The sequence below is a fragment of the Contarinia nasturtii genome, unplaced genomic scaffold, assembly GCF_009176525.2.
Source record: "Contarinia nasturtii isolate CC-2019 unplaced genomic scaffold, AAFC_CNas_1.1 Cnas_scaffold_2166, whole genome shotgun sequence".
NCBI lineage: Eukaryota > Metazoa > Arthropoda > Insecta > Diptera > Cecidomyiidae > Contarinia > Contarinia nasturtii.
In genome coordinates this window covers 256,555-282,273 of record NW_022199493.1, presented here as the reverse complement: position 1 = coordinate 282,273, position 25,719 = coordinate 256,555, and the positions used below count along the sequence as shown (strand labels likewise).

The 25,719-nt window shown below is 35.8% G+C and overlaps 3 protein-coding genes across 4 annotated transcripts in view; 2 read left to right on the top strand and 1 right to left on the bottom strand.

Moving 5' to 3' along the window:
• LOC116347843 (uncharacterized protein DDB_G0271670-like) overlaps positions 1–19,190 on the top strand; it is a 20,424-nt gene extending 1,234 nt beyond the window's left edge. Inside the window, exon 5 of the mRNA XM_031778582.1 lies at positions 19,114–19,190. Within this exon, the coding sequence (XP_031634442.1) occupies positions 19,114–19,190 (77 nt within the window). The remainder of the gene's footprint in view (positions 1–19,113) is intronic.
• The window catches only part of LOC116347928 (protocadherin-like wing polarity protein stan), a 91,419-nt gene that overhangs the window by 23,898 nt on the left and 41,802 nt on the right, over positions 1–25,719 (bottom strand). For both annotated transcript variants that reach the window (XM_031778738.1, XM_031778737.1), the window contains exon 3: positions 6,140–6,164. The gene's annotated coding sequence lies outside the window, so the exon portion shown is untranslated. The remainder of the gene's footprint in view (positions 1–6,139; positions 6,165–25,719) is intronic.
• LOC116347842 (sodium-coupled monocarboxylate transporter 1-like) lies at positions 19,728–22,501 on the top strand. Its single transcript, XM_031778581.1, has 10 exons — positions 19,728–20,096; positions 20,236–20,320; positions 20,403–20,595; positions 20,783–20,861; positions 20,935–21,069; positions 21,165–21,305; positions 21,453–21,528; positions 21,841–22,007; positions 22,106–22,310; positions 22,373–22,501. Exons 1-10 carry the CDS (start codon positions 19,741–19,743, stop codon positions 22,499–22,501), a joined length of 1,566 nt encoding a protein of 521 aa, XP_031634441.1. The 5' UTR covers positions 19,728–19,740.

Here is a 25,719-nt window from a genome sequence, read left to right as displayed (position 1 = left end):
GCTGGCACTGGTTCAACTGCTGGCACTGGTTCAACTGCTGGCACTGGTTCAACTGCTGGCACTGGTTCAACTGCTGGCACTGGCTCAACTGCTGGCACTGGTTCAACTGCTGGCACTGGTTCAACTGCCGCTTCTGTTTCAACACTTTCAACAGCCGCCTCAATTTCATCTTAAGCTCGCTAGAATATTCTCTTTCCTGGACATTCCAATATGGCTTTTCGATTCAGCATTCACTTTTTAGCTATAAAATTATTTACCGAGCCTTTTCATAGAAATTAAGTAATTTATTGTTTTATCCCATTCAACGTGAAAATAAATATATAATTTAAATGCAAATAATTTTCATAGTATTTTGGTATTTCGATTTAATTCAAAAATGATAAAGATTCTCTCAAATAAATTGATTGCAAATCTTCTAAGGACGAATTTTAAAACAAGACTTCAAATTTCGAATTTCTTTAAATTTTTACCGAAAAAGTGGGAAAAATGGTAAATTTGTTATAAAAGTCACTGTTGAAATATATCACATTTTGAGACGAGCAAAAATGCTTTGCTCTGGGTTAAGAGTTTCAAGTAGTCATAAATTTCAAGAAATCGCAAGTGGAATCGGTAGTGAAGAAAATTTGGTATTTTATGCCCTGGATTTAAAATACCATTCTTTATATGTTTGCTACCCATAAATAAATAAACTAACAAGACTTTTCCTCAATTTATAATTCTACATAAAATTTTAAAGTCGTTTCAACCAAATCTCGAGCGTATGCAATTGTAGTAGTCATTTGTGATGAAAATCATCGATTTTAATGATTTTGTATGGATTCCATTTATGAAATTATATTCCATATATAATCCGATAACTGTATTCAGTCTTTGTATCATGTATAGATATTAATATTGGTTAAAGTATGCGTAAAACTGTTGAATGGTTCGAATGGAAAATGGCTACTGCTAATTAACTTTGTCAAAATGGACCGTAAAAAATTGATTGATCTCTTTTATTCTAAATATGATTATCGTAATCAAATTGCGTCAAGACTACTCTCCAATGGAAATGTGAAAGAATTTCTCATAATTGTGACTGATTGAAGTGTCGATTATAATTTCGCTCCAAACACTCATCATATATAATAATAAATGCGAAAACGTTAATCTATCTTACACAACCATATTTTTTTTTGCATTTCTATTCGAAAAAGTGCGAGAACTGTTGTTATTGAACAAAAGCAAATAGTGAACATGCATGCTGTGTTTGATCATGTCGGTTTATTCTCATCAATTTTATTGTTTGTTTAGCCTGAAAAGTGACCGTTTGTTGTTACAGCAACTGTCTTGGTTTTAATGTCGATATGGTCATTTCTGAATAATAATTAGTGCAAATAAATCAATCAAGATGTGATTAGCAATTTGACGTGCTCACCGCATAAGCTTCATCGCAAACGAAAAGAAAAATCATTTGCTTAATTTCTGTTTGCTCAACGTATTCGGAATTTAATGATGATTGAATGCATAACGGATTGATGTCAGTGTGTTGTTCAAGTAAAGATGACAAGCAAAAGCGAATATCTGATCTATGAAAGCATGTGTTTGACACAAAGTAGATGGTTGATTGATAAACAAATTGAGATTATGAAACATCCATGTGTCGCTCCATACTTGCATTTTGTATTGAAAAATAGCATTTGTCACAGTTCATCTCATTATTCGGTTCTAATTAGAATACAAATCATGTGATACAGATTTTATGACGAAAAGCAAGTGGCACTCATTAGGCGCTTTTTGTTTAAAATTCGAATATTTATTATTGCGTCGTTCACATATTTCTTTTTCACCAGCATGTTATGTGTCGTTGCTAGCGACAAAGATATCTCTTTATGACTTTAGTTTATTGTTGAATTTCCGAACAATTTTTGAAGGCGATTTTAAATGCGTACGCTACTTGTAGTATGGGGAAACGCTATTTTTACTGTATTCACCATATATGTGAATTGTGAATGAATTTGTTTTAATGGCAAACGATTTTCCAAAATCAGCAGTTAAATGAATGCCACCGAAATAATATCATTGTGATAACTCCCACTCTGTCACTTCTGTTCGCTAAAGCAACCGGAATCACATCATTCAATCGGTTTGAATGTGAATTAACAGACATCAACACGCTCAAAACAAGATAGAGACAGACAGAAAGAGAAATGAGAGAGAGAAAGATAGATCAACAACATCATCATCATCAGCACATGTACAAAAACACAAAAGCCAATGTAATTTATATATCTGCCGTCGCATATAAAATCGTTTAATAGAAAATTTCACAAACGACGACGAATAATCGTGTTCGTGCACAAATTTGCAAAAGATTATGTTTATTATGGATGAAATTGCCCCCTGAACGACAACGACAACGACGACGACGACGACTTTTGCGCGCATTCGAAAAATAAATGAGCATTAAATGCTTGTTTGATAATAATGAAAGCATGCAAAAACCAACCCGATCAAATGCGAATAGGCAACGAATGAATTTCAAATGCGTACAAATCTATGCAATACACGTTCGCATACACACACATTAACCGGTCACAATTTGTGCGAAAGCAACAGTGCGGCCGTTATATTTCGAATGATATGAGTTTATTCGGCGGCTCGTGAATTTGTTGAGAAAACGAGATTTTTTGACTCTTTTATTTTCGCACAAATTATTGTCTGTGTTTCGAATAAAACTCGGCACATTAAATCGTCCGACGCAACACAATGGCAAAAAGCGATAAAGCAATGCAATGAATTGAAACGACCCTTTTTTCCCTTATTTTCTCTCTCCCTTTGGAGTTGAGTCTATCACAATTCGCTTGCACTCTCTACTTAAGATGAATAGATATATCGTTTTTTTGTTGTTGTTGGGAAAATGTTAAAATAGTGACGGCACCACTTCGACTCCCCCGACCGAAAGTCAAGATGGTAATCTAGTTTTGCTCGATGCATTTGCTACTTCATTTTTTTTTCTTTCTCAAACTAACGATTGTATAATGTTTCTATTGAACTTTGCCGAAATCGAAATGGGAATTGTTATTGTGTGTATCACCCCGAAAACAGTTAAACACAATATAAACAACTTCATGTTCATATAAACTACAAAATCATCAAGCGATTGTTGAATTTAGATAATCTATTTAATTCGTTCGTGTTTTTTTTTTCTATTGTGAAAGTTTGCCCATAATAAACAGTTGTTTTGACCAGAGAATCACATATTCTAAACAATCAAATGTAAGATGAACGAGAGAAAAACGAAGGTAAAAGGAGCCGTCTAAGCCGAACAAAAACTAACGACCGACGATTAATTCTCCAACTGGCTATAAAATAGAAGAAGACCAGTTGTGTTCTTTCTATTTGCTTTTTTTGTCAAGTCACCGTTTTGTGAATGTCGAGCGAAAATTGTAATTTTAGATTTTTTTCCCATTTTGTAAATCGGTCGAATTGATGTGAAAGTGCGAATAAGAGATCGCACCAGATTTTATGTAAAAAATTTGAACAATTTCATGTGGATTCACCATTACTCGGCACAAAAAAATATAAAAGAAATAACGAGAAATTTCGTTGTCATTTCTAATCACATTTTTGTAACTAAACAATTCATTGTTTCATGCCAACCAAAGTGATCAACATCTCATCGCCAGATGAACGGCGTTTTTCGCTCTTTTACGGTATGAAATGAATTTATGAAGTGAACGAACCGAGTGAATGTTTGTTTTGATGCAGAGAAATACCATTAATATACGCGACGCGACTTCATAATCGCCAACAATAACTTGGTGTCTCCTGGTTGTACGGCGGCGACAACGACGAGGATAATGCTGCCTCTTGGCTCTTTATATATAAATGCTTTTCTACTCTACTCTCCATATTTTCATAATAAAATGAAGTGCAACGAGCGATAGAAAAGCCAAACACAAAAAACTTTCAGCGACAGTGTCTTTTCCATAACACGCTACATACATAACTCCCGGCATAGTTGTGTCGTTGTCATCGTCGTCGTCGTTGGCACACAACATACACACGCATCGTATGTCCAATTCGAATAAAAAGTGCTTTCCAAGTGGATGATACATTCTCATGTATGTTTAAGCGAGTTAAGTATTTATGATATTGGGGTGGCGAAACGATATAGCACGCGTACACACAAAAACCTCCGACGCAGCACACATATCATCGTGATGATGGGTCATCCGATCCAATTTTTACCATTATGAAAGTGTATTGTACACAGAGAGTTCATAGCATGCACGTATTTACCAATATATTTATTACACATCCGATTGCCATAAAATGTATGCGAACGCGCACGAGCTCTCTCTGTCTTTTGCTCGGGCTGAATTGCATTGCACTCTTTCGCGAAAGCGACAAAACAACGTTGCGAATATGAATTCACGCCGATGCTACAATGTTTACTTAAAAAAGTGTCATACACGACAATAAACAACATTAATGCGAAAATAAAAATGTTTAATGGATTTTCTCTCTCTCTCACACACACTCTCTCTCTCTGTCCGACACTGTGTATGGCTTTTGCTACCGAAATAAAAAAAATTGCACACACACCATAACTATTTGCTAATGCAAGATATGATGGGAAATTTCAAAATTGCCATTTCCACATTAATATCCTTATTGCGACCCTGAATAGCGCGACGTACAAGCAACACCAAACCAATTCATTTCCATCATGTTTACATTTCAAATTGAATTCAAGGCAAAATAAGAAAAACTGCATAAAAATAATGTTTTTTGAATACGAAACAAAAAAAAAACAACCGTCGCTTAATGTCTCAACGAATCCATGGTTTTTCTATTTATTTCATTGGGACCGATTTCACACATACACTACATGATTTCGGGATTACATTTATTAATATGGAAAATATACACAGTTTTACAGCAAATTGAAGAGGTTTTACGGGTGTTTTGGCCACATTTTTTGAAGAGATTTTCAATGCTAGTTTTTTCAGGTGGGTTTAGCCGACTTATGCAAGTTTTTATGCATTTTCTGACATGAAAAGTTTCGGGACTTTTTGACTTAAGCTTTGCCGGCAATCTTTTTTCAGACGGACTTTTCCAAATTGTTTATTTTTCTTTTGTCTATAAATACAATACCCAACCTCTTAATTCAATGGAAATGACTACAAAACGGGAATTTAAAAATGGAAAAATGCTGTGTCATTGTAATGACTAAATTGAATGTCGATTAATTACGTTGTAAATTGATGCAGATGTGTACTTTAGAATTGGATGTACTCTTCCTCGCTTACTTTTTCGCTTTTTTTTAAATCTCTCTTTGGTTTTATCTCACTTTTTTGCTCTCTTTCACTCCCTCGATCCATCGATATGTCTGAAATCGATTTAAATTAATGACGCGATTCGCTATGTTCGTCTCGTGCAGAAAACCGCCGTTTTTTCTATCTCTATCTCTCTTTTGCCTTTCTCTTTCTTCTTTTCAAAATGTATTTTATTGTTTTCGATTCGATCGTTTTACGCACATTCGATTGATTCAATTTAAAAAGATAATATCTCGAGCTAGTCGTATACTAATTTTAATTTGATTGATAGAGTGATTTTAGCTGTGTTGCACTTTCATTGAACAAAAAAAAATTAAATGTTTTCAATTTGATTCCTTTTATGATATTCATGGTGTATAAAAATGCATTTAAATTGTCAATTGAAATGGAATTTGTTCGATGAATAAAATTGATAACTCTTTTGATGTGAAAACATATAAAAATATCCCTTTCATACTTTGTTGCAAGCAATAAACATTGCTTTTTTGTTCGAGCCAATGAGTGAATGGGAAATAAAATTGGCCATTTGACGAATTATTTTTAAATTGAAAAATGTTTGGAAATGGCTTTTTTTTATTTTGATGACTCTATTGAAAAAAAAAACTTTTACGAACCGGTACGATAAAAAAGTGATGAACACAAAGTGTTTGTCATTCACATGGGATTACTGATATCATTTGTGTCTAATTATTTATTAATTAAGGAAAATGTTTTGAGTGATGGGTTGAAAAAAATGATGTGGCAAAACTTGTGTGGCCCCTCGTAAAATAACTTGTTTCTATCCTTGATTTTGCTTAAACCTCATCACCACTTACCGTTTTCTATTTTATAAACGTCACACTGTAAAGAAAAAAGAGAGGAGAAGAAGAAAATGAAATTAAATTTTAATTGTATGTTTTCATGTGAGTGCGTCAAAAGTGAGTGGTATTTTAGAAAATGGCATTTCGAAGTTTTGTGTGAAATTCAACGGAAATAAACTTAATGGATATAAAATTGCGAACGAAAACGAGAAAGAGATGAAGGAACGAGAGAGAGAGAGAGAGAGAGAGAGAGAGAGAGAATGAAAAACACAGAAAGAGATGTGTGTTTGTTGTTAAAACCCAAGTTTGAATAGAAAGAACAATGTCGTTGCAGAATTATAGCTAAAGCCAGAAAGAAAAACACTTAAAACTCGACAAAACGCATTTTAAACGAACGTATTTGAAATCAAAGCGAGATGCGTATGTACAGTATAATAAAAACCCCAGAGTCGCACAATCAAATTACAATGAATGAGGTGGTTACAAAATGGGAAATAGAGTAAAATACATTGGACGTCGGCGCTGCAATCACAACCGTATAGAATCCGAACATCGACACCAAACGCAAACACTTTTAACCATACAATAGAGCATACAATTTTTTTTGCTCTCTCTTATTTTGTTGAATAGTGAATATTATTTTGTTATGCGTTCTATTAATGGTATGTTGGAAGGGCGGTGGATAAAAAAAGGGAAAGTCGCTCCATTTGATAATTACTCTCCGGCAAAAATTTGAGCGTATGTTTTTTCGATTTGAAAAGAATTAAAACATTCGGCGTTTGTTTTGGTTTATGTCATTGTGTCAGGTTTTTTACGTGGTTGCTCAACCTCTTTCTCTAACTTCGGGAGTACTGTGTTTGTGAGAGTGATATAGCAAAGAGTCCGAACAGTCGGGTTGAAATGTAAGTGAATCTACATTTGGCATGAAGTGAATCTATCTAGGATCATGACCCTTGTAAATTGTTTCAACGGCAGCAACGACACACTAAATTGACAAAATAGGTGTGAGATTAAATTCAGCCTTGCAAATTCAAAGTTTTACCAATTTCGATCTAATTCATGTTTGGCGCGCACACACACATCACATGGGCGAAAATGATGCACCCCATTCCAATGGTTGTACAATGTGAAAATCGAACTAAAACAACATTTCCATCCCCGCATGTATACCATTTTATGAATATAAGACTGCATGTATGTGTCGCCCCTTCTGTCTATTCACTTTAGCCTGCTCAAAAATAAATGAAGGAACATTGCTTGCCACAAAATTCATAATAAGCAAAGCGAACCGAGTATTTGTCTGTATGTATGCTGTAGCATCATGTCAAATGGTAACAAACGCGCACTCATTATAGATTCAGATGTTTAACAAATAGCAAATAAAGAACTCCTGAATACCAACATGATTGCTTCGTATAATCTCATACCATTTCTGTTTATCTCACTTTTTCTCTGTGTGTCTTTCTCGTTTACAAATTGCTCTTTGCATTTTGAGAACAATCTTCGAGTCGATTTAAATAGATAATTTCATGTCAAAGTTCTTGATGCAAGTGTTTCTTAACAACATCGTGGTCCGCCTCCGCTGTCAGGGAACCAAAAATTCTATAACAAACCCACAACAACGGTGAAGCGAAAAAAAAAGAAAGATGAAGATGATGATTACGAACAACAATTGTCTTAAATTGGCGCTTGGTTTTTTTGGGGGAAGGGTGGTAAAATTTCTGTCATTTTTTGAAGTAGACATTGTTTTGGCGCGGGGGAAATTAATTTTAAAGCAACGAATTAAGAGAGTGGAAGATTTTTTTTTGTTTGGTGGGTTGGGTGTATGTAGATTTTAAATTGCATCGAGATGTTTAAATGAGTTGCACGTGTATCAGGTGTATTTCTCACTTTTTACATCAAAATAGAAAATAGTTGAATGTGTCACGCGGAAAAGCGTTCATTTTTATGCCACAAAATGGATGAGTGTGCTTGTGTTCAAAGCGGCTAGAGCATCACTTGATGAGAAACAGCTGCACTTTATCTACGGCACAAAAGTTCATACCGCATCGTTAGATGTGGAAAATTATATTTCAAACTCTCTCATGGCAACTCCTCTCTCCCTCTCTCTCTCTCTCTCTCTCTCTCTCTCTCACTGTTTCACAATTTCGGCGGAATTGTGCCTAGTTTAGTTTCAATTTAATAACACCGCAAACATGGAAATGTATTACCGCTTCGCATTCATTTCACTTATTCATAATACGATCACATGGCAAACTGATGGTATAGCGTGGCAACTTAAAGACCGTTCATAAAACACATTAAAAATTTAAGTAGCAATTTGGTGTTACTTTTTTTGCTCTCTCAGTGTGTGTGTGTGTGTGTGTGTTTGTCTCTGTCTCAATCTCTTGAGCACAAAATAAGTGTGTTTTCTCGTTGTTTGTTTGACAGTGTGGAAAATTGTGCGCGTCATTTTTCAACATAGGCCACCACATATCTCTCTCTCTCGCTAAATACGGTGGGTAAACTTTTCACTTTGAATATGGAATATTCTATTACCAGTGCCGCTACGATAAAATAGTTTGTATTATGAGAAAAACAAAAAGCCTTCAAGCATTAACAAACAACGATGCACTGTGCATGAATGTTGAAATGTGTGTGTGCTTGTGTGTGTATGTATGGTTGCGTGATATGAATCTCCAAACAAATAAATGGCATCAATGGGTGTTTTTGCACACTTTAAACATCCACTTGAAGCAGCAAGAAAGTGGAAGAGCCAGAGAGAGAGAGAGAGAGAGAGAGAGAGAGAGAGAAAGGGAAGGAACGACAGTTGGATATAACGCATAGACATCGAATGTGATCGAGAATGAGAAATGGAAATGTTGAGATATTTGTAATTTATTTAGTTGAAATTGTCAAAACCACACAGTAACTAAACGGAAATTACTTAAACTTCTTGTTTTCCAATTTTGCCAAAAACTAGCGCTCACAAAATGAGCAACAACCGGCTACGGTGGCGGCCAAGCACCACATTTCTCGTTGCTACTTTTGAATTTTACACCGCGCTTGTTATTTCAATTGAAGCTCTCCCTCTCTCTCTCTCTTTCTCTCTATCTCTCTCTCTCTCTCTCTCTCTCTCTCTCTTGTTGCATATTTCTCTCTGGCTCTCTTTTCGAAACTTTTCCGTAAAAGTGAAATTGAAAAAGCATGAAACTTCCCATTCTGCCATTAGGTTCGTCTCTCTTTCTGTCTGTTTCTCTCCGTTTTGCGTCAGGCTGTTTTTGATGCCCAACTCTCAATTGTTTGTCCTGTTATTTACTCAGGCGAAACACATTTACATGCTATTGAATCGAATCTCGAGCATTCTCTGGTCGGATAAGTCAAATACACTCACAAAGTGCCGAATCCCAGCATACTCATTCAATCTTCGTTGCATTATTTAAATGAATTTATTGAATAAATATATGAAAGCGTGTGCACTTTGTGATGCGGTGACGGTAATGTGAAACCATTTTCGACTGTTATTTAATCGTTTTCGTATGGCATTTAATTACCATAAAGTGTGTATGTGTATAAACGCGCCATATTTTTGGTTGTGCCAGCATCACTTGAATCTGTTCTCTTGCAAACAGAAGAAGAAGAAACAAAAAAGCACTTCTGGCATATCATGATTTGGTGCGTGTATACGCTTTTTGAGCAATGTTAACATTTCAATATCTGGCAATATTTTTTCTTCTTCTTCAGTTCTCATTGCGTTCTCGATTAAATTGTTTACTTTTGTGCTAGGCGAAAAAGGATGTGGTTTAGTGGCTTTTGCTACGAAAGCGGCAAAACTTGGCTACGACAACCCAATTAAATTTCAAACGATTTTTGTTTTCACATCTTACTCATCGGCATGACATCACAATAAATAAACAAAAGGCATTGCAAATGAAAAGCAACAACGAAGAGAACGAAAAAGAAAATGAACAAAAAAAAAACCATACACACAACGATGATTTTCATGTATACATCCTTTGTTTGTGTTCATTTAAAGCATATTTTATTTCATTTCAGTGCTTCCCAAACAACGTGCCGGAACAAAAGCATAAACACATACTCTGGCTCCTTTCAGACAGTTTTATGAGCATGAAAACCAAAATGGAAAACAGAGCGACGAAAGTAGGAAAAAACACAAAATTAAACCATATTCAAAGTACATTCAAATTATAAACCGTCTGCTAGAAACTTTCCATCGCCCAATACACGCGCGCGTATGGAGTTGATTATGAATTATGTATTATGGAGTACTCATTTCGCCTTACAGTCGAAAAATATGTCTTTCAATGGACGCATTTTGATTTCTTTCCTCTTGCAGCCTCGAAAGGCCAAATTTTGCAGAAATACCACTTTTTTTCGCGCATTTTCGTGGTCAATTCAAACATGTGTTCACATTGCGTGCCTAATTGTTGTAAACTTTCTTCGTAATTCATCCATTATGGCCTGTGGTAATGTGCCGGGTCGTACACACACACAGACACACAATTTCCATATCAACGGAAAATAGCGAAATTTGTCGCTACTTTTTCTGCTTGTGACAAATGAAACGACACAAAAAACGTCCTTTTGAAGCGGAACACCCACCATAAAAAAAAATGTTTTATAAATTAGTTCGCCAAAAATTCACGGAAATGCTTTGGCCAAAACGGTTATGTCACTTGGAATGAGGAAAATATGGGAATATATAAACACATGCATAAAACCGGTTAATGGGCAATTTTTTTGGTTGTTGTTTATTTTCGGTTTCAGTTGAAACTACCCATTTGAGGCACTTTTCAAGAGAACGGCAAAAGAATGCGCTACGGGAAATTTCACATTATGGAACCCAAAATGCGGTAATAATATATCCAAATATCACTTTGACGATGATATGTCTGCGTGTATGTGCTGAGTGTGTGTGTGTGAGTGTGATATAACCGCGGAACTGAACTCTTTATTTGCATAAACCTCACGTATTGTTGTCGAGTTATATTAAACGCAATCTGATATAGTTTATCAAAATTTACACAGAGCTTGTGGCGGCGGTCGAAAATCACGGCCATAAATCTCAGTCCAAAAAATGATTTTTCATGGGATTTCTCCCCCGCGACTCTCTTTTCTCTGTCACCACCAAATCGTGCAATCACATGTGCACATTGAAAGAGAGTGAGAAAGCGAGAGAGAGAGAGAGAGAGAGAGAGAGAGAGAAAGGAGAGCAAGATCGATTGAAAACTAGAGCCAACAATATTCCAACCGATAAAGAGTAATTTTTTTCTCTCTCTCTCTTGATTTCGTTAAACTTCTGCTGCTCATTATTATGAGTCAGATCAAATTTCACGTGGAGTGCATAAAGCATTCGCAACAAATCAAAGTCAAAGTAAGCAAAACCGATGAGGGTGAATGGCGTCAAATGGCAATATAGTTAGTATTTCATTCGTCTCTCCGTGCTCGTCTTCAAAACCTTTCCGCTTGTTGCGATTTGTGAGTGTGTGGTAGATAGCGTAAAGACGAATTCTTTCAAGCAAAAACTTTATAATATGGTCACTGGAGAGACGAACGATGAATAAAATTCGAATAATGCGCATTACATGCACACATACACGATGTATAAAATGTCGATTTGCTTTGTAACACAAAAAAAAACTTTTTAAACACACCCTGTTTAAAGAACTTTTTCTCTATGTATATGTATATGTGGTATGGTAATTTTTAATAGACATACAAATATTTGAATCGTATCAATTGATCGAATTTGCATTGAAATCGGGTGTGAGCGCTTATGCGTTTCCTTCATTTTCGGAAGTGAAATGGCGTGTGTTCAATGCATAACATTAAATAAAATTATGTCGAATAAGACGAAGGGACAAAGATGGAAACGATGGAAAAAGGAAATAAAATCAAGCGTTGCTCGACAAGTCCAACGAAGAAAAAAAAGATAAAGATTTAAAATGGAAAGAAGTATGAGAGCAGCTGTAACAATAACGAAGAAAAAAAACAAGAGAGACCACATGATGAGATCGAGAGAAGAGAAAAAAATGGTTCTAATTAATTAATCTCGAGGGTTTTATTGAAATTTTAAACTCATGCGACATGAATTATCGCTTGCACCGTATATTTTCAAAACCCTGTTCACTATCAAAGTTCAATTTCAATACATCAAGTCAAGCGGGTGTTTTAAAGTTTGTTCACTGGGAAAAAAATGCGAATGTGTTTAAAATTACCGAAAAGAAAAGGAGTGAGAAGGAGTAGCGGAGAGAGATAAATGTTGGCACATAATCCGTCTTTTTTTATATACTGTGGATCTGTGTGTGCGTGTGTGTATCATTTGTTGTACAAAATTTTAAGTGCTAATTTTATCGGTGTCTGAAAATGTTCGTTAAAAGTTGATTCGGTTGTTGGTCGTTTGTTAACAACGGCGAAATTGTGCTATCAACATAGCTCTCTATGAGGAATATAGAATATAGCAACAATGTGTGACGAGAAATGGTGTAAAACATTGTTGTTGTGCCGGAAGAAAGAAAGTGTTCGTCTTAAAAATATTGACATGGATGGGTATGTTGTTGTTGTTGTTGTTGCGTATGGCAAAATCGTCAAGGAATTGCAAATTGTAACGGATGCATAGTATAAAAAGGCATCCAACGAACAGATGTCAAAGATGATGCAGCTAATAAAAAGAGCAGCAACAACAACCGCAACGGCACCACTCATCTTTCGTTCTTTTGTGTAGCAACGGAATAAGCTGCGACAGCTCATACTGTCTCTTGGTATATGCATGTGCGCGTCATACCGTTGTGATATACTTTCGGCGAGATAGTGAAAGAAACTCCAATTCTTTGGTGGAAGAAAGTGAACGACGGGGGCTCGTTTGTTCGAAATGTGCCGGAAATGTGTTCACTGCAATTTCAAATTAAATTATTTTATCTGGTTTGCTTTATTTCTTTTGTTTATCTAAGGTTTTTGCTCATTGCTCATTTGGTCGTCGTTTGTTGTTGGCGCTCAAACTGAATTAAAGTAGACAAAATGGAATGACATTCATTGGGTAAGAGTTGGAATGGGGTTAGTGCTCTCTTTCCTCATCTTTGGCTTGAAAAACGATGCATTCATGTTTGAAAAAAAAAAAAAAACGAAACAGTTCTGGTACAAGCAACATTTCTCCAAGCAACAAATCATTAAATTTTTCATTTTTATTCCCGAAGTTTTCGCTGCATTTGCAAATGTGATCAATGGCACATCAACCATCTCACTGCATTCATTTTACATCTGAATATATATGTGTGTATGCAATGTTGGTAATTCAAAAAGTTTTTGTTTGTTCTACGCCATTTTCTTATTGAATGCAAAAATTTTAAGTGCTTTTTAGCTAAGCGACTTTATTTGACTTTTCACCGAAACACTTCAATTTCATGCCAGCGTATTTCGTTTTGTATTTTTTCTTCATTTGGCTGCTGTAATGTCTGGCCTGGTATGATGGATGCAAAATACGTGAAACTCGCGATGCGTAAATTTATATACTTTTGTCGATGATGGAACATTTTGAGTTGATAAAAAGCACTTTTCACCTCAATGAGAGAATATATAAGAAAAATTGTGCACAAATACTCTTGCCTGTTGACCATTATCACATCATTTTTTTTTTCTAAAAAAAAATGCCAACTTCGAATGAAAAATCTTCTCAATGTGATAGATAGATTCCTCTTCATTCTTATTTGTTGAATGCGACCAACAAAAATCCATCATTGAAGAGATGAAAAAAAAAATATCAAGCAAGAATTCTATTCAAAAAGTGAAAAAATGTGTTTTTATGAGATGCTATTTTGCAAAGATTTCTTTCGTTGCCGCAGATTATTCAAGAAAATGGTTTCCATTCATTTTTGATCGTGCAACAGTGATGATCACCATATCAGGAATCATCGAAATGAATTTTCTTTGTTACACAAATGAAAATAAGTGCAAAGAAAAAAGGAGCAAAAAAAATGTAGAAAATCCGAAGAAAAAGATTGAGAGAAGGCACTATTCATTCATGCACCATAGGATGCGGTGTTCCGTTTCCATTTCAGGTGAAAAACGACCGACAGAAAAATTCCAATAAAAACTTCCACCCTCCCGAAAGTGAATGAATACACACAAGAAACACATGCACATACAAATTTATGTGTGTGTGTGTCTATATCCTTAGCAAACGTAGTAATGAGTCATAAATTATTTGAACGTAAACCATGAACGAAAAATGCAGAGACGGCAAAATGGTCGCATACCGTGCGCCCATACACACTTTCCGCGCAACCGATGAATGTGCATGATGATGAACTACTTTATATCGTATCCTTCACCTTCGTTTGCTGTAATGCGTTTTTCCGTTTCCATTCTCTGTATATAAACTTCTTTATGCCCATGACACATCGATTTACGTTGTGTGTGTGCGCGAGTGCTCTTTGTTTTGGGCTCATTCACTGTTAGGCTATAAACTTTGCTACGAATTTAGTGTCGGACGGTCGTTTTGCATTTTACCTCTGTGATGATGAGAATGGGGAGCGCATAGGTGTATGTTCAATGTGTAACAATCAAGAAATTGAATATTTTTATCGGTGAAAAAAGAAAGACGGGAGGAATGAATTGTCGGTGGCAGCAGCGATAATATAATGACGTAAAACGCACGCTTCTTTACTGCCGCACCGATACTGCTCGAAATAAGTATTCGGGTGTTCACTGCTCGAAATAGGTGTTCACGGAGTTTGACTTTGAATCCCAACCAAATTATTATTGCTTGATAAAAAAAAATACGGAAAATGTAAGTAGATCTTCGCTCACGATGGCATACAGCATAAGGACTCATTATATATCTGTTGTTAATCCAAGCGAAGCATTAAACAACGTAACTCACCGAAAACCTGCTGCAATCTGCATTTTTCGCATGATTAATGCACACAGACAACGCCATCCAAATATAAAACGACCAACAACGCTGAAATTATGATAAATACGGTCGAATGATGATGATGGTGGTGGTGGTGGTGATAGTGCTTCGATTTATTAAGAGAAAAACAAAAAAAAATATATTCACTGTAAAATTGGATGTAATTCACGAACATTCAATGCTATCTGAGATGCAAGATGCACACTTGAAGCAATGCCACACCAAATTTTCAGATTCTTTTACAACATTCAATACCACTTGTTTTCGAGACGAGCGCACGCCAATTCTCATTCTCTATCTCATTCTCATCTCATTCTCGAACGCTCGAGCGTTATTCGCTGTACCATCTTCAGCAATGGCACATTCAATTTTCATTCTTTTGGTTAAAGTTCGAACGCTATGAATCCAAAACTTCCACTTTCAAGTTTTGTAACCACAAACTTTACTACATTCGGTTGCTTTTGATTCTTTTTCGTTTTCTTCGTTAACAAGTGTTTATGTTCACTTTGTTGTCTGACTCATCATTTTCGTGTACCGAGAAATTACAAATTACTGTAATGGATCGAACGACAAAAAAAAGAACACACACACACACAACACGTTAGAATGAAACACAATGAACTCAACAAGTTTATCCAGTCGCAGAAATGTACACATTCCTTCCAAATTTACACACAATATCGCTTTGTGGTCGCTTTCTATTTTTCGATGATTGAAGTAGTTTTTGTTTCGTGTGACTTTAAAATTGGTTATCATTTATCAATGGCTTAATTCAACGCAATGGCATGATTCAATTTTGATTGTTATTAAGAAACCCATCGATTCCATGGAACATTGTCATATAGACAACTTCATCATAATTGCCAAATATTAATATTTATGACTTTCAATTCGATTTTAATGGCCAATCATTTTCCGTTCTCTCTCTCTCTCTTCCTCTCTCTCTCTCTCTCTCTTTTTCTTTCGATTGAATTAATGCAAAGAAGACGATTTATTCAATTCGTAAAGACGATATTTGAATTAAATTGCAATCTTTATTGATTTTCAAAGGCATCGACTGAATCAACTTGTCTTGATATAAATAAAAATGGAGAAAATTGTCTCAATAAAAAAGAAAAACAAAGTACGACCATTACGCTGTCAAGTAGTTCCTTTTTTTCTCATTCGAAATGCACGATGGAGTGGCTTTATGGTAAATCTGTAACGATGATAAATGTTCCGTTCTTTTTTTTCGTCATGAACTCTTTCCATGCAATCTAATGTCATAACGGCAATGACCATTTGCTCTTATCGTAATCGGTATTCTGTGTGCAATGCACCACTCTATACACACCGTTCCAAAAATGGGTTTGCGTTCTTTTTTCACTCGTCACCATTGCATATGCTGGTTTAATGACATATTGCTGTGAACCATTAAGAGAGATGAAACGAGACAGAGAAAAAGGGGAGAAAGAGAAATTAAAAGAGAGATAGAGAGTGAAAGATCTGAAGAGCGTTGGAAAAAGCAAGAAAAAGAATTTTTCAAAAAAAGAGTAACATCAAACGATCGGTTTCACTCAAAACAGGAATGAAAACATAAATTGCTGGATATAGAAAGCAGAAAAAAAATATAGAAGAACATATCGTGTGTATGTCACATGCGTTGGTCATGAAAGCGAAATATATCGCCCGTTTAAATTGACCATTTTCGGAAGTGTGGAGCGAGAGAATATACCATTTTCAACTAGTTGATACGCGCCAAACCATTCTTGGAAAACGGAAACCATTACCGAATCACTCGGTTATTTTGTGTATATATGTCCCGGCCAAATGTGTTCATTGCCAACTCGTTTACCTCTGTATAGTGTGTGTGTGTGTTCGTATATGTAGAAATATGTAAATGAAATTACATACATTGACCTTTGACTTGACTTCACTCGTTCGACTTGCATCATCGTGTTTTTGTGTGTTGGCCATTGCATGTAACAAATGTCCATGGTTTAATATCATTTATCGCTTCTTTAGATCCATTCGGCTTCCACAAATCGACCTTATCCACGAACACATTCATGTTCCGAATTAAATGACAAACTCTATATCTCTTTCACAAACAATGTAAATAAACTCTTTTCATTCCTTATGATTAAAGTCATTGATGTTTACATTATACGATGTTTATTTCTCAGAGAAACTAATAATTTTTGTGTTGATCGTTTGTTTTTTTATCAATTTTGTTGTTATTTCTTTCATCCGGCTATCATAATAATCACAATAATTAACAATGCAACAACATTTTGACGAAAAACAGAGAGCAACAATCATAAAATTGTCTAATTTATAGATTAGCTTCATAGTTCTTTTTGTAAATTTACAACAAAGACCAGAGCTACGTAAAACTAAACACAAAAGATGATCGTCTTTTTTTCAGTTCTTCGAGTAATTCTAGCACTGTGTTTTTACAATGTTGATGAACCGTCTTCAGAACGAAGCAGGTGAGACTTTACACAAATTAAAGCGTTCAAATGTATACAAGCGAACGAGCGGGCATGTGTTTGTGTGAGAGAGAGAATGAGTGAGAAGGAGCAAGAGGTAATATGTATAAGCGAGAATAAATAGGAAAGAGATAGAGGCAGTGAAGGAGAAAGACAGCGATCTAAAAGCGGCAATGAAAAAGAGTGAAAGAGAGACGGCTACTTAAAAAAATAACACGATAGCATAAGACGTATATATGTACGTGTGAATAAATAGCGATGTACCGTAGACGGTTTAAATGGTTCGGTTTGCGTGAAATAGTGAGTCAGCAAGTGAATAGAAGTAGAAGAATGTGTCTTGAAAATAGATGTATGTAAAGTGAAATTCATGGGAAAATACGATGTTAATTAGTGTGTATGTTAGTTGGGCTTTTAGTTGGTACCACATGTGTGCGAATCGAATGAACGAAACGGCATTTCAAATGGTGTTCATCGTCACTAATATGCATATATCTGACGAAAAAAAACATGCGTTGTCGTTCGATGGGGCTGGCGTCTTTAAATCGAAATTTCAACTGTACACGCACCATGCACTTCACATTGTCATTTTGTTCATAGTGGTATTATTAAGATTAGAATGAAAAAAATGCAATCAAACTAATTACAATATATAAAATGATCAAATTGGGCATTCTTCAATCTAACTTTAGATATTTTCTTTGTTCAACTGTTCTTATTATGTATGATTAAATGGCCCGGGAGCTTCGTATTCAGCAAAAGTGCAATGCGATCTAACAAATGTTAATTACCGTTATATTCAATGCACCGTAATTTACGCAAAATAATATAAAAATAAAAACATTACTTTCCAAGAGTCCAATGAAATGAGCGCTTTTGTATTTGCGGAAATAAATTTTATTTTTTGTTTCGTCTTGAATTAGATTCAAGTTGATTTAATTTGAACTGCATATAAATCGATACTTGGTAAAAGAGCAAGTGATGTATAATTATGAGTTGCCATACATTTTTTATGACTCTCGAATGAATATATTTTATGGGGCGTCTTTGCACAGTTAAGACTTCCGAATATAGACAAATTCGCTAAAAATGTACATTGAAAGACACAACAAGAACGAGATAAAATGAGATTTACGTGAATTCAGCACGCAGCACATTGTTCTAGTTCAGCCATTTGACATTGTATTTACTTCAATGTTTCTAGTTACGGTTTGCTTAATGGTAACATTCACCTTAATATTTTACATATTTTAGATGGAAAAAAATAGCAAACCATATACGCAATAATAATTACCGCATATTTTCGTGATGTTCAAGAGCTCATCAAATGAAGACGATTCAATACGCATTACGAGGAGATTGCAAATGGCAAACAACAACAGAAAAAAACAACAAAAATCGCAGTAAATTTTGCTGGGGAGCTAGAAAGCGGAGGAGAGAAATATGTAAATAGATAAAAGGGAATGATGAAGGGAACGAAAGGGAATGAAAGACAATCACGAGAGAAAAAAAAGCATAGTTGATCCTAACTCCATGAATTATGTCGTTGAATTTAATTTATGGAAATGTTTTATAAACAATTTATCTTGTTTCGTGACGTCGGCTCACAGTGCGATACCGGCACATTCCACAAAATGAGAGTAGTAGCAATAAAAATAGCACAATTTCACGGCATAAACAATTTTGATTTGGGCGCATATGAATTTTAAATTTCATGTGGAAAGCGTACATGTAATTTTTTTTTCAAATTCATTCATAATGAACAATTTTAATTCGACACAAAATATATTTTATGCGCCAATAATTTTAATTAATTTAATATCCACTTCCCATTCACATTTCTAACAAATTGAGTGTAGATAAGCAAATTTTCGGAAGTTAAACAAAAATTGCTGAATGAAATGGGCTATATTTCACAATGGTTCGTTTCGATTTGCTCTGCAAGCACATTGTCACATGGTGTGAAACGATAATCGTTGGATATTTTTATCAATTTCATACTGGGCTTAATTATTTAAAAAAAAACTACAAAATGGCGAATAAATTAAATCCACACTCGCATCACATCATAAAGCCTTGTGCCCCGTGTGTGTTCATGTCAAGATAATGGAGATTTAAATCTTGGCGATAATGCGTTTTTTCTTCTCTCCGTCTCCGTTGGTTCTGTGACAATGGCACAATTACGCCGCGAATCAGTTTTGATTCATTCGAAAAATGTGTTAGATGTTCAAATCAAAATGAGCATTACCGAAATTCGAACAACAACATTGAGTGCACTTGACACAACGGCAGACGTACTTGCATTCGAAACACCATCATCGCCATCGTGCACAACAAATTGCAATTATCTAACCTCAACCTCAACCTCGACCGCATCACATAATTTGATAAATGCACCGAACCAAGCGAACCATTTCGTTTTACACTTCAGTTGGTTCGATTATGGATTCTTTTTGGGGTTGCTCGGACTATCCACATTGATCGGCATTTACTATGGATTTTTCTCAAAACATAAGCAAAACAATCCAAATGAATATATATTGGGTGGGCGAACGATGAAAATTTTACCCGTTGCAACATCATTGATTGCTACGTTAGTATCAGCCCTTTTTTCACACTCTGTCTCTCTGTGTGTCTTATGCGGATCGAAGCAGACACACAGTGTGTGATAAATCAAATTACATTGATTTTTTTTTGCTCATTTCCGTTTTTTCTTCTCTCCGTGTTGGTAGCCATATATCTGGTCAAACACTGGTCGGATTACCCACTGAAATCTACTCAAATGGAACACAGTACGTGGTTTTTGTGATTGTTGCCATCTTGATAAGCTACCGAAAATTGACACTGATTTTCTTTTCGAAATTTATTTTCGCCGTAAATTTCATTATTGTACCGCAACACACAGTTGGGCTTGTCTTTAACATACGTCTTTTTGCCATTGTATCACAATCTCGGTGTGACATCGAGTTTTGAATATTTGGAACGACGATTCGATCGACGCATTCGACTACTTGCCAGTTTTGTCTATACCACAAAATACATTCTCTTCATTCCACTCGTTATCTACGTACCAGCGCTTGCATTTAGTCAAGGTTGTTATCACTTTAATTTACACATTTTCTTTAATTTACCCTCTCATCAATTCACATGGTGTCTGCCAAAACTTTCGAAAACAGCCGAAAAAAACGGTCGTTTTTCGTTAGAACACGACGTGATAAGAGAGAGAGACTGAGAAGTTTTGACATTATTAATATGATAAAAACACATATTTTCCTCTAGTGAGCGGATTGAATTTACACTATGTTACGCCGGCCATTTGTGCGATATGCGTTTTTCATACGACCATTGGTGGGCTCAGGTATGTCATTCAAAATAATTGCATCGCATAAATTTGTGCAAAACCAAAAAAGAAAGGCATTTTTTTTTTGCAGAGCCGTTGTGTGGACGGATTTTATGGTGATGCTGGCGGCAATCATAATAATTATTCTATTGGGCACAAACAACGTTGGCGGTTTTGCAAATGTGTGGTCAGCTGCCGAACGTGGCGGTCGCTTGATTATGTTCAAGTATAATTTAATTACAATATTTTAACAACATTTTGGCATTTATTATGATTTCGATTTTTGTGTATTCTATTCTAGATTCTATTCCATTCACCTAGCATGGATCTCAGTCCATTTGTACGAACATCATTCTGGACACTTTTATTCCATTTAAACATAAATTTTGCATCGCATGCATGCGTTGGTCAAACAACTGTTCAACGATTTTTATCCCTACCCGATCTAAAAGCAGCCAAAAGGTAGCGTTCATTTTTTTTCTAATTCTTCGACGAAAAAAGCTCGATTCGGTAAAAAATGCGCAAATCAATTTTTAATTCGATGAAAATTAACTCAATCATCTCTTTTTATTCACTTAATTCATTTATTATAAATTCGCTTCAATTTAGATCAGTCATATACTTTGTGATTGGCATAACTTTGCTAAACTTTGGCTTAAATGCTGGCAATTCTCGGATTACTTATGTATGCATCGTACGAACATTGTGATCCAATTCGTTCAGGTATCGTCACGAAATCGGATAAGATGAGAACGGCATTGGTGGCAGAAGTGTTTTTTTTTAAAGCCCTGTTAAGAGTAGTAATGTAGACCGGTCATGCAATTTGTTGTGCATTCAGCACGAACCGGTTCAGTGTGGCGCTGGCCACACTGACTGACAGCATTTGTGACATTTTATGTATGTAATCGAAATGTTCAGAATAAAGGTTTAGTCTTAAAGCAACAATCGAACAAGTCAGTCGTCTTCATTATTGACCAGCCCTCTAAATCCCATTTAGATAGTGCCGTACTATATCGTTCAAATCGGACAAGAGATACCGGGTTTGGCCGGTCTTTTTGTAGCTGGCATTTTTGCAGCCGGCATTTTTGCAGCCGCCTTATCAACAATGTCATCGGCCATAAACACATTGGCCGGAACTATTTATACGGATATTTTTAAAGATTGGTAGGGCAGGGAATAAACACAAATAGTTTTTTCCATCTTCAAACTAGTAATTGTCAAAAATTACAGACGTAAAAAGATTTTTCTGTACAAAAAACTAGTTTTGGCGCTCAAACGGAAAAAGAAGCGAGTACCACAATGAAATGGATATCAATCGGGCTGGGTGTTTTAATGACGCTTCTGGTATTTCTGGTGGAAAAAATGGGCAGCGTTTTTCAAATTGGCACAACAATTGGCGTCATATTTGTCGGAACGTTTTTCGCAATGTTCGTTCTGGGTATGACAAGTCGATCGGCCAATTCAAAGGTGAAACGAAAGTAAATACACAAAAACTGTCTTCTTCTTTTAAAACTGTCTTCAAATCATAGGGTTTAGTGGTTGGCGTTGTTGTGTATTTTATATTGTTGCTGGTGATGATGATCGGTGCACAAATGAATAATATCGCAAAAGAACCAACGCTACCCGTTCAAATTGATGGATGCCCAAATAATTTGTAAGCTTTTCGTTCCATTGTAAAGAAACATTTTTAAATTCGAATTTGTTTGAGTCTATATTTTGGTTGTTTCGAATCACCTTTACGTATTATGCTCTGATTGGTTTTGTGATGTCCATGACCGTGGGTCAATTCGTAAGTTGGATGACCGGTGGTGCATCGCAAAAAATCGACGAAAATCTGTTGATCCCATTTTTCCAAAGTGCCGCATTCAAACGGTGAACGAAGCGAAATGTTAATGACACACAATATGCCACCATCGATCAAATGCTCGTTGAGATGACAAATCTTGATATTGAAAACCATGAGCAAAACGAAACTGAAACGATAATGAATGACAATGATCTACAGCCAATAAAATGATAAATTTCTAACCAACAAATGATAAATTTCTAACCAACGAATGATAAAGCGCTTTTTCAAGTCGAAACGGCGAGAAAAAAAAATGTCATAAATGTATGATTAATAATTCACTGTTGTGTGTGCCGCAAGCGTTCAGAAAGACATACATTTATGCGAGAAATTGAATGATGCTTGCATCATTTGATGCGCATCGATTGTGCTGTCGCCGTACATTCGGATCTTCGGCAGCGCACGAAGTGCTCCGAACGCACAACGAAAGCACTGACGATGCGCATCAAATGATGCAAGCATCATTCAATTGCTCGCATAAATGTATGTCTTTCTGAACGCTTGGTGTGCCGTTGTATTTCTTTGTTGTGAAATATTTATCTCGAATAAATGACTCTATTTGCATGCTGAATAGGAATGTGTTGAAAGCACTTTTGTTTATACTTCTTAAATCCGTCGAAATAGTTTCTGCCAACAGCAGTTGATTGAAGAAGAAAAATGGATGAAGGGCGAAGGGCGTACGATGGCGTTTAAAGAAAGCGAAAGAAAATGCCGAAGAAAGCAACGGAGAGAGTGAATAGATAATAGAAGAAGAAAAGACGTTGCACTGTGATTGTTAATGATTGAAAGAAAAATGTGGAATTAATCAAAATGCTTCGCTTTGCTTCGAATGCAATTTCTCCAATTGAATGAAGAAGAAGAAGAAGAAAAAAATTTGATGGGAAAAAGAGCAACGAACGCAATCTAATGCAGGACCAATGAGGGTATTAATTATATTTAAAGATTTCACAGAAAGCCCAAGACATTATTATATGAAAATGCACGCTTCATTCTCTTTATCTGTCCGTTGTGCACGGGTGTCTAAAAAAAAGTGCGAGTGGGGATGTGTGCACTGTCAATAAAATTGAATTCAATGAAAGACGACCGAGAGATGATGAAGAAAAAATAAGTTGATTGCAATAAACGTTGAGTGCATTCACGCGCAATAAACTAGTTCAAATGGTCATTTAGAAACCGGATCGACTTGGTGTGGTTTGTTTTTGCTATTGTTCACAATGTGAGAACCGCTTCACATGACACAATCAGTGTCATGACTCACTTTCAATCGTTCGAAAAAAAAGCGCATCGGATCAACTAATTGAATTCCTTCAATAACTTTCGATTAAAAATAAAAATCGAAATGCATTTGTCGCTATTTTTTTCCTTTAATTGCAAAAATTCCAATAAAAATTGTTCTTATCATTATTCACAGCCGTCGGTGCTTGAGATTTCACGATATTAATTTTATTGAAATTGAACGAACAGATGGTTACCAATTCGATTGCAAAATGAAACCGTATTACAATAAAATCCGAAATGATTACAAATGTATATCGGCGGTCAAAGTGTGAGTTGGCGAGAATAAAAAAAAACAAAATCTATATAGATTGCTCACGCTCGCGCCTAATGCGATGTGGAAACAAAAATTCTCACATCGTAAACGAAATGCAATATTGTTCCAAATGTTACATTCCTTATCTAGATACAATGGAATGAAGTGTATGTATGTTAAATACAATGGCATCTCGATGGTGGTGGAAGCTACACCACGGCCATTGCCGTTGCCGTTGCTGGAAAGGAAAGTGGAAAAATTGCATTCAACTGGAATGGGCTACAATGGTGTTCGATTAGAAACAACTCTCGACCAATGTGCACTTCATAAAAAAGAAACCCGTAATCTGAATTAAATGTGCAAACGTTTGAGTCTGTTGTTTATTATGCTGCAAAGCAATTCGCACATTCGTTATGAGAGGCGTATGGGAGATAAAATGAAGTGAGAATTTGAAACACACACACACAGAGAGAGAGAGAGGGCGGAAGGGAAAACGAGATGGAGAATGAAAGAAAAATGTTTCGGGATGTTTGAAGAAGGAAAAAAAACCGAGTTCAATTATCTAAAGTGGAATCGATTGAGCATGGACATCCGATCGTATGCCTTTGTCAGAAGTTCTCATTCTATTTTAATTCACTCTCATTCACTGATAACAGAAAGCCCAATGTGCTGCGTGGGCGTCGATTAGTTCCGATAAACACACACACATAGCTCCAATGGTTTTTTGCTCAGTGAATACAAAACAATTCATTGAACTTCGTTTCAATTGACTCGCAACCGATTTTTGTGGGGGCGCAATGAAAAATACACACATTATGCATTGATTGAACATTGCATTTCTGTACAAAGCATCTCTCTCTCTCTGTGTGTTTTCGTGTACGTGGTGACGGAGTAAATTAAACATGAGTAAATTTGTGCGTGTGCAATTTTCACATGGCTAATCAAAATATTTGGCTCGAAGTCATCGTTAATCGCAATGTTCATGTACACATATTACTTACAATCAGATGGTCAAACACATTGATGCGTTAATAATTAGTAAACGGTAACACCTACACCAACCGCACACATTGTTTGAAGCCACTTTTGATCAGCTATTTCGAATAATTTTCTGGCCGAAAAATTAAAATAAAAGAACCCGAAGAGCGTTTGAATGCGTTCTCTATTTTGGAATGCGCGTGTATGTGGCATTATCTAGATAATTACAATGTATTCATAAATACCGAAACATGTAAATTGAGCTAATTTTTCAATTGACATTCATTGCCAGTGTTCAAGTGCTGCTCATTATATTTTATGGTCGTGATTGCATGCAACCGATGTCTACTCGCACATTCTCAGAACTTGGCTCCCCCTGATTGGCTCAACGGCCAATAGATTCATTTTCATAATACCGAGCAGATCGTTGGACGACGATGAAATTATTAAAAATTATTAGATACACACACACACACACTGCAGTAAAATGGTTCATTAGCGACAATTTTCAATAATTATAC

What these genes read in the sequence shown, in the direction of transcription:
- LOC116347842 (XM_031778581.1), top strand. Translation starts at nt 19,741, where the DNA reads ATGAGCATTACCGAAATTCGAACAACAACATTGAGTGCACTTGACACA. An exon ending in GCAACATCATTGATTGCTAC is followed by an intron (nt 20,097 to 20,235) that starts GTTAGTATCAGC and finishes CCGTGTTGGTAG; the next exon opens with CCATATATCTGGTCAAACAC. An exon ending in ACGGATATTTTTAAAGATTG is followed by an intron (nt 22,008 to 22,105) that starts GTAGGGCAGGGA and finishes ACAAAAAACTAG; the next exon opens with TTTTGGCGCTCAAACGGAAA.